Source organism: Oncorhynchus keta, chromosome 22, assembly GCF_023373465.1.
Source record: "Oncorhynchus keta strain PuntledgeMale-10-30-2019 chromosome 22, Oket_V2, whole genome shotgun sequence".
Classification (NCBI taxonomy): Eukaryota; Metazoa; Chordata; class Actinopteri; order Salmoniformes; family Salmonidae; genus Oncorhynchus; species Oncorhynchus keta.
In genome coordinates this window covers 44,347,934-44,364,715 of record NC_068442.1, presented here as the reverse complement: position 1 = coordinate 44,364,715, position 16,782 = coordinate 44,347,934, and the positions used below count along the sequence as shown (strand labels likewise).

Sequence of the window (16,782 nt, the reverse complement as noted above, 5' to 3'; positions counted from 1 at the left end):
CAAAGAGTTCTACCTGAGTATGATGAAACCAAAAGGGTTCTTCTTGGGTAGTTCCTCTAAAGCTCTGTCAGGTTGGACAGGGAGCATTGCTGCACAGCTATTATCAGGTCTCTCCAGAGATGTTTAATTTTATTTTTATTAAACTAGGCAAGAAGGTTAAGAACAAATTCTTATTTAGAACCCTCTACATGGAATGCAAAAGGGTTCTACCTGGAAAGAAAAGGAGTTCTTCAAAGGGGATTCCTTGGGGACAGATAGCATATTTTTTACAAGAGCGTACAGGTGACTTTTTAAGCCCATAACCATGTGTGTGAGGTGTGTACTTTTGTTTCAAAGTAGATTTGTTTAAGACCACCAAGAAATCACTGCAGTAAAAGGTTAATCATTGTCTCCAGTCTTTATGAGGACTTATTTACGATAGAAAACACAGCTGTCGCCTGAACAGTAGTCTATTCGGAAATACAGCAATTGTGAGCAGATAGCTTCCACCACACTCAACATGGCATGCCAGGTCTGAGCAAAACATAGGAAATTTGACTAAAATCCGGGCCATTCCATTTGGTATGGTACTGTATGTTACTTTGTTATATTACATTACATTGGCCTACGTAAATCCGGGACACTTAAATTAGTATGATATGTTATGTTTGGTATGACAGTAGGTTACTTAAGGCAAATATTAAAGGAGAGTAGCTGGTCATGGTGGTTGGGTGGCTGCATAGAGTGAAAGTTTAGCAACCGAAAGGTTGCATGCTCAAATCTCATCAAGGACAATTAGCTACTTTGCATATTAGCTAAGCCCTCCCCTAACCTTAACCCTATAACCTAACCCTAAACTTAATCCTAATCTTAACCCCTAACCTAATGTAGTTTATCATACTAAATCAGTCAAAAGTAGCATATCATACTAAACTATCAATACATGGGACATACAGTATATACAATTCATTACATTGTATGACTGCTATTACATTCTTAGGCCAATGTAATGTAACCTATTATACTAAATGGAGTGGCACAGATTTTTGTAAAATATAATACATTTTGCTCTGAGACCAGGTTGTCATGGCACTGCAGCTACAAGACCATGTTATACAAGCCTATGGAGCAGCAAGAGGAACTGCCCATCTCTACCTTCAGACTATGCACAAACCCTACACCTCAACTTGAGCATTTCGTTCTGCCACCGCTGATTTCTTGGCCCTCCCAGCCCTATCATTTTTTGTGTGCAGTGTGAACACTCCAAAGGAACTCAGACCCCACAAAATGTTGTACAAATCCACAGTGCATGTCGGAAAAAGATATTGGTTCCTTTCTAAACATAGCAATGTGAATGCAAAGAGAACTCGGTCCACAAACTAGGTGAAGTGAACTGGCAAAAGAGTTGAATCCTCATTCAAAGGCAGTGTGAATACAAAGAGAACTGAATTCTTTCTGTTTTTTTATTTTTTTGTACCCCAGTTCACTTTAAAGAAGACTGAGATCAGTTCTTTTAAAGAGGACTATATGTGAAAACTCCCTTAAATAATCCCACAGCACCCCCATCTCACCCACTCCTTACCGCCCCCACCACCCCCAAATAATACCCCCACCCCCAAAAAATAATAATAAAGTAATGCCTTTCGTGAGGTAACACTCGCAGTTGACCCCCCTTACTAGCTCTGACTTCGCTGATACAGTAGCTACTTTATTGAGGAAAAATGTACTTCCTATGACATGTGGTTGCTATCTCTGTATTGGAGTGTCTGCTAAATGACTCAAATGTAAAAATGTAATATATTGAATTCCAGTCTCTGCGTTCATACAGTAGGAATTTCTTACTAAAGATGGAAGCTTCATTCTGGGCCTGGAGAGCGCCACTGAAATCTTTCTGGGCTTACTGACATGATTCTGTGTTGTGACTGAAAACATTTTACTGTACCTTTGCCATCTACCTCTCCTGGACGTGGATCCCGGGTTTTATCTGCAAGGACACATTCAGTGAGCATCAATTCAACATCCATCCTATTCTGTGATCATATGATACAGAATGATATCAATAGCCTCAACCTGTCAATGCTATGCAAGACAACCCTGACTGTATATGGTTTCTTTAGTGTTCATTGGTCTTCCTCGTGGTCCAGTCGCACCCGCGGGGATAGATACTGCAGCCCTGCTGCTGGAAACTACATCTGGTGATACGAAACGTACGTGACACGCTGAAGCCGAAGACTCCCTTGTAGTCCTTCAGCAGTTTCTTTAGCAGAGTGCTCTTCCCTGCCCCTGAGGGGCCGCTCAGAACAACCGGCCTGGGTCCTGACATAACACTGGAGGAGAGGGTTCAATACAGTGGAAAACATTAAACACGTGAAAAGCTATACTTTACATTGAATAGTGAAAACTTGTTCTCAATTGAACTAACTCGTTTTTTATTGAAAATGTGTGGCTGTGATATGCATAATAACAAATAGCTTCTTACGAATTGCATCTTTCTTTCTTGGTCGACTGAACCTTCGTTATTTCCTGTTGAGACAAGTATAAGAATATCAAGTTTAGTTACAAAGCCATCACATAAATATGACTCAACACTTACTACCGACCATAGGAGATTGGTTGCACCTTAATTGTGGACCACAGGAGATTGGTGGCACCTTAATTGTGGACCACAGGAGATTGGTTGCACCTTAATTGTGGACCACAGGAGATTGGTGGCACCTTAATTGTGGACCACAGGAGATTGGTTGCACCTTAATTGTGGACCACAGGAGATTGGTGGCACCTTAATTGTGGACCACAGGAGATTGGTGGTACCTTAATTGTGGACCACAGGAGATTGGTGGCACCTTAATTGTGGACCACAGGAGATTGGTGGCACCTTAATTGTGGACCACAGGAGATTGGTGGCACCTTAATTGTGGACCACAGGAGATTGGTGGTACCTTAATTGTGGACCACAGTAGATTGGTGGCACCTTAATTGTGGACCACAGGAGATTGGTGGTACCTTAATTGTGGACCACAGGAGATTGGTGGTACCTTAATTGTGGACCACAGGAGATTGGTGGCACCTTAATTGTGGACCACAGGAGATTGGTGGCACCTTAATTGTGGACCACAGGAGATTGGTGGTACCTTAATTGTGGACCACAGGAGATTGGTGGCACCTTAATTGTGGACCACAGGAGATTGGTGGCACCTTAATTGTGGACCACAGGAGATTGGTGGCACCTTAATTGTGGACCACAGGATATTGGTGGCACCTTAATTGTGGACCACAGGAGATTGGTGGCACCTTAATTGTGGACCACAGGATATTGGTGGCACCTTAATTGTGGACCACAGGAGATTGGTGGCACCTTAATTGTGGACCACAGGAGATTGGTGGAATCTTAATTGTGGACCACAGGAGATTGGTGGCACCTTAATTGTGGACCACAGGAGATTGGTGGCACCTTAATTGTGGACCACAGGATATTGGTGGCACCTTAATTGTGGACCACAGGAGATTGGTGGCACCTTAATTGTGGACCACAGGAGATTGGTGGAACCTTAATTGTGGACCACAGGAGATTGGTGGCACCTTAATTGTGGACAACGGGCTCGTGGTAACGTCTGGAGCGGAATATTTGGAATGATATCAAATACATGGTTTCAATATGTTTGATACCATTCAATTAACTCCATTCCAGCCATTATTATGAGCCGTCTTCCCCTCAGCAGCCTCCACTGCTACCGACTGACTGACAATTATACTTTGTCCCCATACTACATGCAGACCACCATCCTCTTCAGACTCACCTCAATAAGAACACTTTGCAACTTCTCATACGCCTCCTCTAAGTCTTCATTGACAATAAGCGCGTCAAACATTCCTGGCTCGTTGCCTGAAATAGGAGAGTGATAAATGAATTGTGAAAGCTCTTCTCAAATCATTGTTAAAGGCATAGCACGGATAATTCATTGTTCCATCCATATTCTTCAAACATTTGTAGTATGGCCATGTCTATATGGGACAGTAAGGGGGACCTACTGAGCTCCATGTCAACTCGCGCTGTCTCCAGACGCTTCTGCAGACTCTCCTCTGTCTCAGTATTTCTGTCCCTCAGACGCTTTTCCTGTAAACATCAATGGTCCCCAAATGTATTACAATTTGTACATTTCAAGAGTCTCATATCACGAGCTCAAGGATGACCAGCACAGTCTTAATACTTTTTAGCTACTTAGCATGTTAGCTAACCCTTCCCCTAACCCTAACTTCAACCCTTTCAGCTAGCCCTTCCCCTAACCCTAACTTCAACATTTTTAGCTAGCCCTTCACCTATAACCCTAACTTCAACCTTTTTGGCTAGCCCTTCCCCTAACCGTAACTTCAACATTTTTAGCCAGCCCTTCACCTAAACCCTAACTTCAACCCTTTTAGCTAGCCCTTCCTCTAACCCTAACCCTTTAACTCCTAAACTTAACCCTAACCCTAAACCCTAGCCTAGCTAACATTAGTCAGCTACCCACCTATTTAGAATTCGTAGCATATTATACATTTTGCAAAATCATAACATATTGTGAATTTTTCTAATTCATAACATATTGTATGTTACGCAAAATCATGACATATAATACAAATTGTAATCCGTAACATATATGAAATTGGTGGTGGACATCAACAAACGAATACATACCATACGAAACATAACATATCATACTAAATTGAGTGTCTCGGATTTACTAAATGCTCTGAGACCAGGTTGGCTTGACATGTCTAAGGATGATTATCATATAGAGAAAATAATAGGGGTCCAAGCTCAAAACCTTAAGAAACGCCATAATACAGTAAAACTCTCTGCGTTGTATGATTGTTGACTAGTTACAGAGTTTACAGACGCAGAGCCACGATAGTCTGTATTCCATCGTGACATATATCTGCACCTCAGTAAGAGCATATCAAATGAGTTCGTAAATGTTTTCTATTGGACCATGCGGACTATGGAAGCTCTGAACTCTGAATTGGACTTTACCAGGATCTCAATAGAGGGGGGCTGGATAGAAACATAGATGGGGTCCAGATCAGTCTCCTTGATGTTCTTCACTCCCTGGATCTCCACATCTAAGATGCAGATGAGGCCCTTGGCCCTCACGTCATCTACAGAAGACTTGCTGTGTAGAAAATAGACAACATAAATTATGCTCATTAATTGTTTAAGGATCCCATTGACCAGCACAAGAACGCACCTTTCCACCTAGGTATGTACAATAGGCTTATAACAGGGGATGGGGAGTGACATTAGGCCAGTGACTATTCCTCACATGCTATAGAATAGCTAGGGTAAGAGGATAGTAACATTAATCATAACACCAAAAGCTAATATCAGGGTTCAGTTGTTCAGATTAAGAGTGACACTGCAGGTGCTGAGTTCTGTGTGCTATCAAGTGCTATCCTGATATGTACAGTGCATTCAGAAAGTATTCAGACCCCTTGAATTCTTCCACATTTTTTTGCGTTCCAGGCTTATTCTAAAATGGATTAAATAGTGTGTTTTTTTCACTCACCAATCTACACACAATACCTCATAATGACGAAGCAAAAACAGGTTTATAGAAATGTTTTTAAAAAATGTATTCAGGCTCTTTACTCAGTAATTTGTTGAAGCACCTTTGGCAGCGACTCAAGTCTTCTTGGGTATGATGCAATAACATCTGCTAAACATGTGTATGTGGCAAATAAAATTAGATTTTTAAGCTTGGCATACCTGTATTTGGGGAGTTTCTCCCATTCTTCTCTGCAGATACTCTCAAGCTCTGTCAGGTTGGATGTGGAGCGTTGCTGCACGTCTCTCCAGAGATGCTCGATTGGGTTCAAGTATGGGGTCTGGCTGGGCCACTCAAGGACATTCTGAGTCTTGTCCCAAAGCCATTTCTGTGTTGTCTTAGCTGTGTGCTTAGGGTCATTGTCCTGTTGGAAGGTGAACCTTTGCCCCAGTATGAGGTCCTGAGCGCTCTGGAGCAGGTTTTCATCAATGATCTCTCTGTACTTAATCGTTGTTCATCTTTCCCTCACTTCCTGACTAGTCTCCCAGTCCATGCCATTAAAAAACAATCCCACAGCATGATGCTGCCACCACCATGCTTCCCCATAGGGATGGTGCCAGGTTTCCTCCAGATGTGACACTTGCTATTCAGGCCAAAGTGTTCGATATTGGTTTCATCAGACCAGAGAATCTTGTTTCGCATGGTCTGAGAGTCTTTAGGTGCCTTTTGGCAAACACCAATCGGGCTGACATTTTACTGAGGAGTGGCTTCCGTCTGGCCACTCTCCCATAAAGGCCTGATTGGTGGAGTGCTGCAGAGATGGTTGTCCTTCTCTCATCTCCACATAGGTACTCTGGAACACTGTCATAGTAACCATCAGGTTCTTGGTCAGCTCCCTGACTAAGGCCATTCTCCCCCGATTGCTTATTTCGGCTGGGTGGCCAGCTCTAGGAAGAGTCTTGGTAGTTCAAAACTTCTTCCATTTAAGAATGATGTAGGCCATTGTGTTATTGAGGACCTTCAATGCTGCAGAAATGTTTAGTACCCTTCCCCAGATCTGTGCCTCGACACAATCCTTTCTCTGAGCTCTACAGACATTTCCTTTGATCTCATGGCTTGGTTGTTGCTCTTACATGCACTGTCAACTGTGGGACCTTATACAGACAGGTGTGTGACTTTCAAAATCATATCCAATCAATTGAATTTACCTCAGGTGGACTCCAGTCAAGTTGGAGAAACATCTCAAGGATGATCAGTGGAGACAGGGTGGACCTAAGCTCATAGCAAAGGGTCTTAATACTTATGTAAATATGGTATTTTAATTTATGTATTTATTTTTTGCAACCATTTCTAAAAACCTTTACTTTGTCATCATGGGATATTGTGTGCAGATTGATGAGGAACATGTTTTATTTAATCCATTTTAGAGTAAGGCTGTAACATAACAAAATGTGGACAAAAGGAAAACTTTCTGAACGCAGTGTATAATGGAGGATAAAGCTCATTCTGTCCCCGGCCTGTCTCTTTGCTAATCCAGCTGGACCTGCATTTAAAGATATCTTTACAAAGCAATGACAGGAGAAAACCCTACTGGATTCTAGTCACCAGTGGAGCAAGTACTCTGCTTGTTCATTTTGATGTATCAATATCACCGGTAGGGCAAAATAAAAGCTAATTAACTAGCATACTGTTCCAAAACTCCAGTAATGTTCCCAAAATTATCAGGTTTTCCAGAAATCCAGGTTAGAGAGTTCTTGTATTTCCTGGTTATTCCCTCTTGATTCCAGGAATCCTCCATCTTGGATTTCTAGAAAGCTTGAGAATTGTGGGAAAGTCATCAGAAATTCACAACCCTACATGTAACTGTAAGATATTTTGGTGTCAACAGAAGGTTATCAACATGTACTCTACCTTGTTCCATACAGGTTGCCGGAAAACTCAGCATTCTCAATGTATTTCCCATCATCAATATCCTCCTGCATAGCCTCCCTGTTTGAGAAGTGGTAATCTTCAAATGGACAGGAGAGGAGAATGATCAATTCATTGTCATTCAGGCTTGAAAGCAGATTTTAAGTTACAAAACCAGCTTGATTCAAATCCAGGAGAGCGTCACTGATATCCTTCTTGGTTTACTGACATGATCTGTGTGCAAGGATCAACGCTGGTAGACGAGAAGCAGGGACAGGGAGTGAACATTTCATTTAGCAACAGACATGGAACAGGACAAGACAGCGTCAAGACATGAACACATAACGACATTAATGCTGACACAGGGAACAAACCGGGGAGCAGACAGAAATAAGGAAGGCAATCAAAAAAGTGAAGGAGTCCAGGTGACAGGTGTGCGTAATGAAGGGAAGCCTGGCATCCCCCGAGCACCAGAGACAGCGGGAGCAGGCGTGACACTGTGTTTATGAGTCAGAGAATATTACTGTACCTTTGCCATCTACCTCTCCTGGACGTGGGCCCCGTGTTGTATCTGTAAGGACACATTCAGTGAGTATCAACATCCATCATCCATATCCATCATCAACACCATTCATCAACATCCATCATCAACATCATTCATCAACCTCCATAATCAACATCCATCATCAACACCATTCATCAACCTCCATCATCAACATCCATCAACACCATTCATCAACCTCCATAATCAACATCCATCATCAACACCATTCATCAACCTCCATAATCAACATCCATCATCAACACCATTCATCAATCTCCATAATCAACATCAATCATCAACACCATTCATCAACCTCCATCATCAACATCCATCATCAACACCATTCATCAACCTCCATCATCAACACCATTCATCAACCTCCATCATCAACATCCATCATCAACACCATTCATCAACCTCCATCATCAACATCCATAATCAACACCATTCATCAACATCCATCATCAACATCCATCATCAACACCATTTATCAACCTCCATCATCAACATCCATCATCAACCTCCATCATCAACATCCATCATCAACACCATTCATCAACCTCCATCATCAACACCATTCATCAACCTCCATCATCAACACCATTCATCAACCTCCATCATCAACATCCATCATCAACACCATTTATCAACCTCCATCATCAACCTCCATCATCAACATCCATCATCAACCTCCATCATCAACATCCATCATCAACATCCATCATCAACATCCATCATCAACATCCATCATCAACATCCATCATCAACATCCATAATCAACATCCATCATCAACACCATTCATCAACCTCCATCATCAACATCCATCATCAACACCATTCATCAACCTCCATCATCAACATCCATCATCAACCTCCATCATCAACCTCCATCATCAACATCCATCATCAACATCCATCATCAACCTCCATCATCAACATCCATCATCAACATCCATCATCAACATCCATCATCAACATCCATCATCAACATCCATAATCAACATCCATCATCAACACCATTCATCAACCTCCATCATCAACATCCATCATCAACACCATTCATCAACCTCCATCATCAACATCCATCATCAACATCCATCATCAACCTCCATCATCAACATCCATCATCAACATCCATCATCAACATCCATCATCAACATCCATCATCAACATCCATCATCAACATCCATAATCAACATCCATCATCAACACCATTCATCAACCTCCATCATCAACACCATTCATCAACATCCATCATCAACACCATTCATCAACCTCCATAATCAACATCCATCATCAACACCATTCATCAACCTCCATCATCAACATCCATCATCAACATCCATCATCAACATCCATCATCAACATCCATCATCAACATCCATCATCAACATCCATAATCAACATCCATCATCAACACCATTCATCAACCTCCATCATCAACATCCATCATCAACATCCATCATCAACATCCATCATCAACATCCATCATCAACCTCCATCATCAACATCCATCATCAACCTCCATCATCAACATCCATCATCAACACCATTCATCAACATCCATCATCAACACTATTCATCAACCTCCATAATCAACATCCATCATCAACACCATTTATCAACCTCCATCATCAACATCCATCATCAACATCCATCATCAACCTCCACCATCAACACCCATCATCAACATCCATCATCAACCTCCACCATCAACACCATTCATCAACATCCATCATCAACACCATTCATCAACCTCCATTAATCAACATCCATCATCAACACCATTCATCAACCTCCATCATCAACATCCATCATCAACATCCATCATCAACATCCATCATCAACATCCATCATCAACACCATTCATCAACCTCCATCATCAACATCCATAATCAACACCATTCATCAACATCCATCATCAACATCCATCATCAACACCATTTATCAACCTCCATCATCAACATCCATCATCAACCTCCATCATCAACATCCATCATCAACACCATTCATCAACCTCCATCATCAACACCATTCATCAACCTCCATCATCAACATCCATCATCAACACCATTCATCAACCTCCATCATCAACATCCATCATCAACACCATTTATCAACCTCCATCATCAACATCCATCATCAACATCCATCATCAACATCCATCATCAACATCCATCATCAACATCCATCATCAACATCCATAATCAACATCCATCATCAACACCATTCATCAACCTCCATCATCAACATCCATCATCAACACCATTCATCAACCTCCATCATCAACATCCATCATCAACCTCCATCATCAACCTCCATCATCAACATCCATCATCAACATCAATCATCAACCTCCATCATCAACATCCATCATCAACATCCATCATCAACATCCATCATCAACATCCATCATCAACATCCATAATCAACATCCATCATCAACACCATTCATCAACCTCCATCATCAACATCCATCATCAACACCATTCATCAACCTCCATCATCAACATCCATCATCAACATCCATCATCAACCTCCATCATCAACATCCATCATCAACATCCATCATCAACATCCATCATCAACATCCATCATCAACATCCATCATCAACATCCATAATCAACATCCATCATCAACACCATTCATCAACCTCCATCATCAACACCATTCATCAACATCCATCATCAACACCATTCATCAACCTCCATAATCAACATCCATCATCAACACCATTCATCAACCTCCATCATCAACATCCATCATCAACATCCATCATCAACATCCATCATCAACATCCATCATCAACATCCATCATCAACATCCATAATCAACATCCATCATCAACACCATTCATCAACCTCCATCATCAACATCCATCATCAACATCCATCATCAACATCCATCATCAACATCCATCATCAACCTCCATCATCAACATCCATCATCAACCTCCATCATCAACATCCATCATCAACACCATTCATCAACATCCATCATCAACACCATTCATCAACCTCCATAATCAACATCCATCATCAACACCATTTATCAACCTCCATCATCAACATCCATCATCAACATCCATCATCAACCTCCACCATCAACACCCATCATCAACATCCATCATCAACCTCCACCATCAACACCATTCATCAACATCCATCATCAACACCATTCATCAACCTCCATAATCAACATCCATCATCAACACCATTCATCAACCTCCATCATCAACATCCATCATCAACATCCATCATCAACATCCATCATCAACATCCATCATCAACATCCATAATCAACATCCATCATCAACACCATTCATCAACCTCCATAATCAACATCCATCATCAACACCATTTATCAACCTCCATCATCAACATCCATCATCAACATCCATCATCAACATCCATCATCAACATCCATCATCAACATCCATCATCAACCTCCATCATCAACATCCATCATCAACCTCCATCATCAACATCCATCATCAACCTCCATCATCAACATCCATCATCAACACCATTCATCAACCTCCATCATCAACATCCATCATCAACACCATTCATCAACATCCATCATCAACACCATTCATCAACCTCCATAATCAACATCCATCATCAACACCATTTATCAACCTCCATCATCAACATCCATCATCAACATCCATCATCAACCTCCACCATCAACACCCATCATCAACATCCATAATCAACACCATTCATCAACCTCCATAATCAACATCCATCATCAACACCATTCATCAACCTCCATCATCAACATCCATAATCAACACCATTCATCAACCTCCATCATCAACATCCATCATCAACATCCATCATCAACCTCCATAATCAACACCATTCATCAACCTCCATCATCAACATCCATCATCAACACCATTCATCAACCTCCATCATCAACATCCATAATCAACACCATTCATCAACCTCCATCATCAACCTCCATCATCAACATCCATCATCAACCTCCATCATCAACATCCATAATCAACATCCATCATCAACATCTATCATCAACACCATTCATCAACGTCCATCATCAACCTCCATCATCAACATCCATCATCAAAATCCATCATCAACCTCCATCATCAACATCCATCATCAACATCCATCATCAACATCCATCATCAACCTCCATCATCAACATCCATCATCAACATCCATAATCAACATCCATCATCAACGTCCATCATCAACCTCCATCATCAACATCCATCATCCACATCCATCATCAACATCCATCATCAACATCCATCATCAACATCCATCATCAACATCCATCACCAACATCCATCATCAACATCCATCATCAACCTCCATCATCAACCTCCATCATCAACCTCCATCATCAACATCCATCATCCACATCCATCATCAACATCCATCATCAACCTCCATCATCAACATCCATCATCAACACCCATCATCAACACCCATCATCAACATCCATCATCAACATCCATCATCAACCTCCATCATCAACATCCATCACCAACATCCATCATCAACATCCATCATCAACCTCCATCATCAACCTCCATCATCAACCTCCATCATCAACATCCATCATCCACATCCATCATCAACATCCATCATCAACATCCATCATCAACCTCCATCATCAACATCCATCACCAACATCCATCATCAACATCCATCATCAACCTCCATCATCAACCTCCATCATCAACCTCCATCATCAACATCTATCATCAACATCCATCATCAACATCCATAATCAACATCCATCATCAACATCTATCATCAACATCCACCATCAACACCCATCATCAACATCCATCATCAACATCCATAATCAACATCCATCATCAACATCTATCATCAACATCCACCATCAACACCCATCATCAACATCCATCATCAACATCCATCATCAACATCCATAATCAACATCCATCATCAACATCCATCATCAACATCCATCATCAACCTCCATAATCAACATCCATCATCAACATCCATCATCAACCTCCATCATCAACCTCCATCATCAACATCCATCATCAACCTCCATCATCAACATCCATCATCAACATCCATCATCAACACCATTCATCAACATCCACCATCAACACCCATCATCAACATCCATCATCAACATCCATAATCAACATCCATCATCAACATCCATCATCAACATCCATCATCAACCTCCATAATCAACATCCATCATCAACATCCATCATCAACCTCCATCATCAACCTCCATCATCAACATCCATCATCAACCTCCATCATCAACCTCCATCATCAACATCCATCATCAACATCCATCATCAACACCATTCATCAACCTCCATCATCAACATCCATCATCAACATCCATCATCAACACCATTCATCAACATCCATAATCAACACCATTCATCAACATCCATCATCAACACCCATCATCAACCTCCATCGTCAACATCCATCATGATCATCCATAATCAACATCCATCATCAACGTCCATCATCAACATCCATCATCAACATCCATCATTACATTTACATTACATTTAAGTCATTTAGCAGACGCTCTTATCCAGAGCGACTTACAAATTGGTGCATACACCTTATGACAACCAGTGGAACAGCCACTTGCATCTAAATCTTGTTGGGGGAGAAGGGGGGTGAGAAGGATTACTTACCCTTACTTACCCTATCCTAGGTATTCCTTGAAGAGGTGGGGTTTCAGGTGTCTCCGGAAGGTGGTGATTGACTCCGCTGTCCTGGCGTCGTGAGGGAGTTTGTTCCACCATTGGGGGCCAGAGCAGCGAACAGTTTTGACTGGGCTGAGCGGGAACTGTACTTCCTCAGTGGTAGGGAGGCGAGCAGGCCAGAGGTGGATGAACGCAGTGCCCTTGTTTGGGTGTAGGGCCTGATCAGAGCCTGGAGGTACTGAGGTGCCGTTCCCCTCACAGCTCCGTAGGCGAGCACCATGGTCTTGTAGCGGATGCGAGCTTCAACTGGAAGCCAGTGGAGAGAGCGGAGGAGCGGGGTGACGTGAGAGAACTTGGGAAGGTTGAACACCAGACGGGCTGCGGCGTTCTGGATGAGTTGTAGGGGTTTAATGGCACAGGCAGGGAGCCCAGCCAACAGCGAGTTGCAGTAATCAAGACGGGAGATGACAAGTGCCTGGATTAGGACCTGCGCCGCTTCCTGTGTGAGGCAGGGTCGTACTCTGCGGATGTTGTAGAGCATGAACCTACAGGAACGGGACACCGCCTTGATGTTAGTTGAGAACGTCAGGGTGTTGTCCAGGATCACGCCAAGGTTCTTAGCGCTCTGGGAGGAGGACACAATGGAGTTGTCAACCGTGATGGCGAGATCATGGAACGGGCAGTCCTTCCCCGGGAGGAAGAGGAGCTCCGTCTTGCTGAGGTTCAGCTTGAGGTGGTGATCCGTCATCCACACTGATATGTCTGCCAGACATGCAGAGATGCGATTCGCCACCTGGTCATCAGAAGGGGGAAAGGAGAAGATTAATTGTGTGTCGTCTGCATAGCAATGATAGGAGAGACCATGTGAGGTTATGACAGAGCCAAGTGACTTGGTGTATAGCGAGAATAAGAGAGGGCCTAGAACAGAGCCCTGGGGACACCAGTGGTGAGAGCGCGTGGTGAGGAGACAGATTCTCGCCACGCCACCTGGTAGGAGCGACCTGTCAGGTAGGACGCAATCCAAGCGTGGGCCGCGCCGGAGATGCCCAACTCGGAGAGGGTGGAGAGGAGGATCTGATGGTTCACAGTATCGAAGGCAGCCGATAGGTCTAGAAGGATGAGAGCAGAGGAGAGAGAGTTAGCTTTAGCAGTGCGGAGCGCCTCCGTGATACAGAGAAGAGCAGTCTCAGTTGAATGACTAGTCTTGAAACCTGACTGATTTGGATCAAGAAGGTCATTCTGAGAGAGATAGCGGTAGAGCTGGCCAAGGACGGCACGCTCAAGAGTTTTGGAGAGAAAAGAGAGAAGGGATACTGGTCTGTAGTTGTTGACATCGGAGGGATCGAGTGTAGGTTTTTTCAGAAGGGGTGCAACTCTCGCTCTCTTGAAGACGGGAGGGACGAGCCAGCGGTCAGGGATGAGTTGATGAGCGAGGTAAGGTAAGGGAGAAGGTCTCCGGAAATGGTCTGGAGAAGAGAGGAGGGGATAGGGTCAAGCGGGCAGGTTGTTGGGCGGCCGGCCGTCACAAGACGCGAGATTTCATCTGGAGAGAGAGGGGAGAAAGAGGTCAGAGCATAGGGTAGGGCAGTGTGAGCAGAACCAGCGGTGTCGTTTGACTTAGCAAACGAGGATCGGATGTCATCGACCTTCTTTTCAAAATGGTTGACGAAGTCATCTGCAGAGAGGGAGGAGGGAGGGGGGAGGATTCAGGAGGGAGGAGAAGGTGGCAAAGAGCTTCCTAGGGTTAGAGGCAGATGCTTGGAATTTAGAATGGTAGAAAGTGGCTTTAGCAGCAGAGACAGAGGAGGAAAATGTAGAGAGGAGGGAGTGAAAGGATGCCAGGTCCGCAGGGAGGCGAGTTTTCCTCCATTTCCGCTCGGCTGCCCGGAGCCCTGTTCTGTGAGCTCGCAATGAGTCGTCGAGCCACGGAGCGGGAGGGGAGGACCGAGCCGGCCTGGAGGATAGGGGACATAGGGAGTCAAAGGATGCAGTAAGGGAGGAGAGGAGGGTTGAGGAGGCAGAATCAGGAGATAGGTTGGAGAAAGTTTGAGCAGAGGGAAGAGAAGATAGGATGGAAGAGGAGAGAGTAGCGGGGAGAGAGAGCGAAGATTGGGACGGCGCGATACCATCCGAGTAGGGGCAGTGTGGGAAGTGTTGGATGAGAGCGAGAGGGAAAAGGATACAAGGTAGTGGTCGGAGACTTGGAGGGGAGTTGCAATGAGGTTAGTGGAAGAACAGCATCTAGTAAAGATGAGGTCAAGCGTATTGCCTGCCTTGTGAGTAGGGGGAGGGTGAGAGGGTGAGGTCAAAAGAGGAGAGGAGTGGAAAGAAGGAGGCAGAGAGGAATGAGTCAAAGGTAGACGTGGGGAGGTTAAAGTCGCCCAGAACTGTGAGAGGTGAGCCGTCCTCAGGAAAGGAGCTTATCAAGGCATCAAGCTCATTGATGAACTCTCCGAGGGAACCTGGAGGGCGATAAATGATAAGGATGTTAAGCTTGAAAGGGCTGGTAACTGTGACAGCATGGAATTCAAAGGAGGCAATAGACAGATGGGTAAGGGAGAAAGAGAGAAAGACCACTTGGGAGAGATGAGGATCCCGGTGCCACCACCCCGCTGACCAGAAGCTCTCGGGGTGTGCGAGAACACGTGGGCGGACGAGGAGAGAGCAGTAGGAGTAGCAGTGTTATCTGTGGTGATCCATGTTTCCGTCAGTGCCAAGAAGTCAAGGGACTGGAGGGAGGCATAGGCTGAGATGAACTCTGCCTTGTTGGCCGCAGATTGGCAGTTCCAGAGGCTACCAGAGACCTGGAACTCCACGTGGGTCGTACGCGCTGGGACCACCAGGTTAGGGTGGTCGCGGCCACGCGGTGTGGAGCGTTTGTATGGTCTGTGCAGAGAGGAGAGAACAGGGATAGACAGACACATCAACATCCATCATCAACCTCCATCATCAACATCCATCATCAAGTCCATCATCAACATCCATCATCAACATCCATCATCAACATCCATCATCAACCTCCATAATCAACATCCATCATCAACATCCATCATCAACCTCCATCATCAACCTCCATCATCAACATCCATCATCAACACCATTCATCAACCTCCATAATCAACATCCATAATCA

General features: G+C 43.7%; 1 protein-coding gene and 1 long non-coding RNA gene across 4 annotated transcripts in view; both read right to left on the bottom strand.

The window, feature by feature from the left end:
- The window catches only part of LOC118400682 (guanylate kinase-like), a 39,678-nt gene that overhangs the window by 18,407 nt on the left and 4,489 nt on the right, over positions 1-16,782 (bottom strand). For all 3 annotated transcript variants that reach the window (XM_052475309.1, XM_052475310.1, XM_052475312.1), the window contains exons 3-10: positions 7,939-7,980; positions 7,413-7,509; positions 4,991-5,129; positions 4,009-4,093; positions 3,777-3,862; positions 2,459-2,502; positions 2,191-2,306; positions 1,922-1,963 (exon numbers count right to left, since the gene is read on the bottom strand). In XM_052475309.1, the coding sequence (XP_052331269.1) occupies positions 1,922-1,963; positions 2,191-2,306; positions 2,459-2,502; positions 3,777-3,862; positions 4,009-4,093; positions 4,991-5,129; positions 7,413-7,509; positions 7,939-7,980 (651 nt within the window). The remainder of the gene's footprint in view (positions 1-1,921; positions 1,964-2,190; positions 2,307-2,458; positions 2,503-3,776; positions 3,863-4,008; positions 4,094-4,990; positions 5,130-7,412; positions 7,510-7,938; positions 7,981-16,782) is intronic.
- LOC127910664 (uncharacterized) lies at positions 8,425-10,593 on the bottom strand. The gene is made up of 3 exons (XR_008075703.1): positions 10,075-10,593; positions 9,776-9,827; positions 8,425-8,474 (listed from the first exon to the last, which is right to left on the bottom strand). It is a non-coding gene; the product is annotated as an uncharacterized LOC127910664 (long non-coding RNA).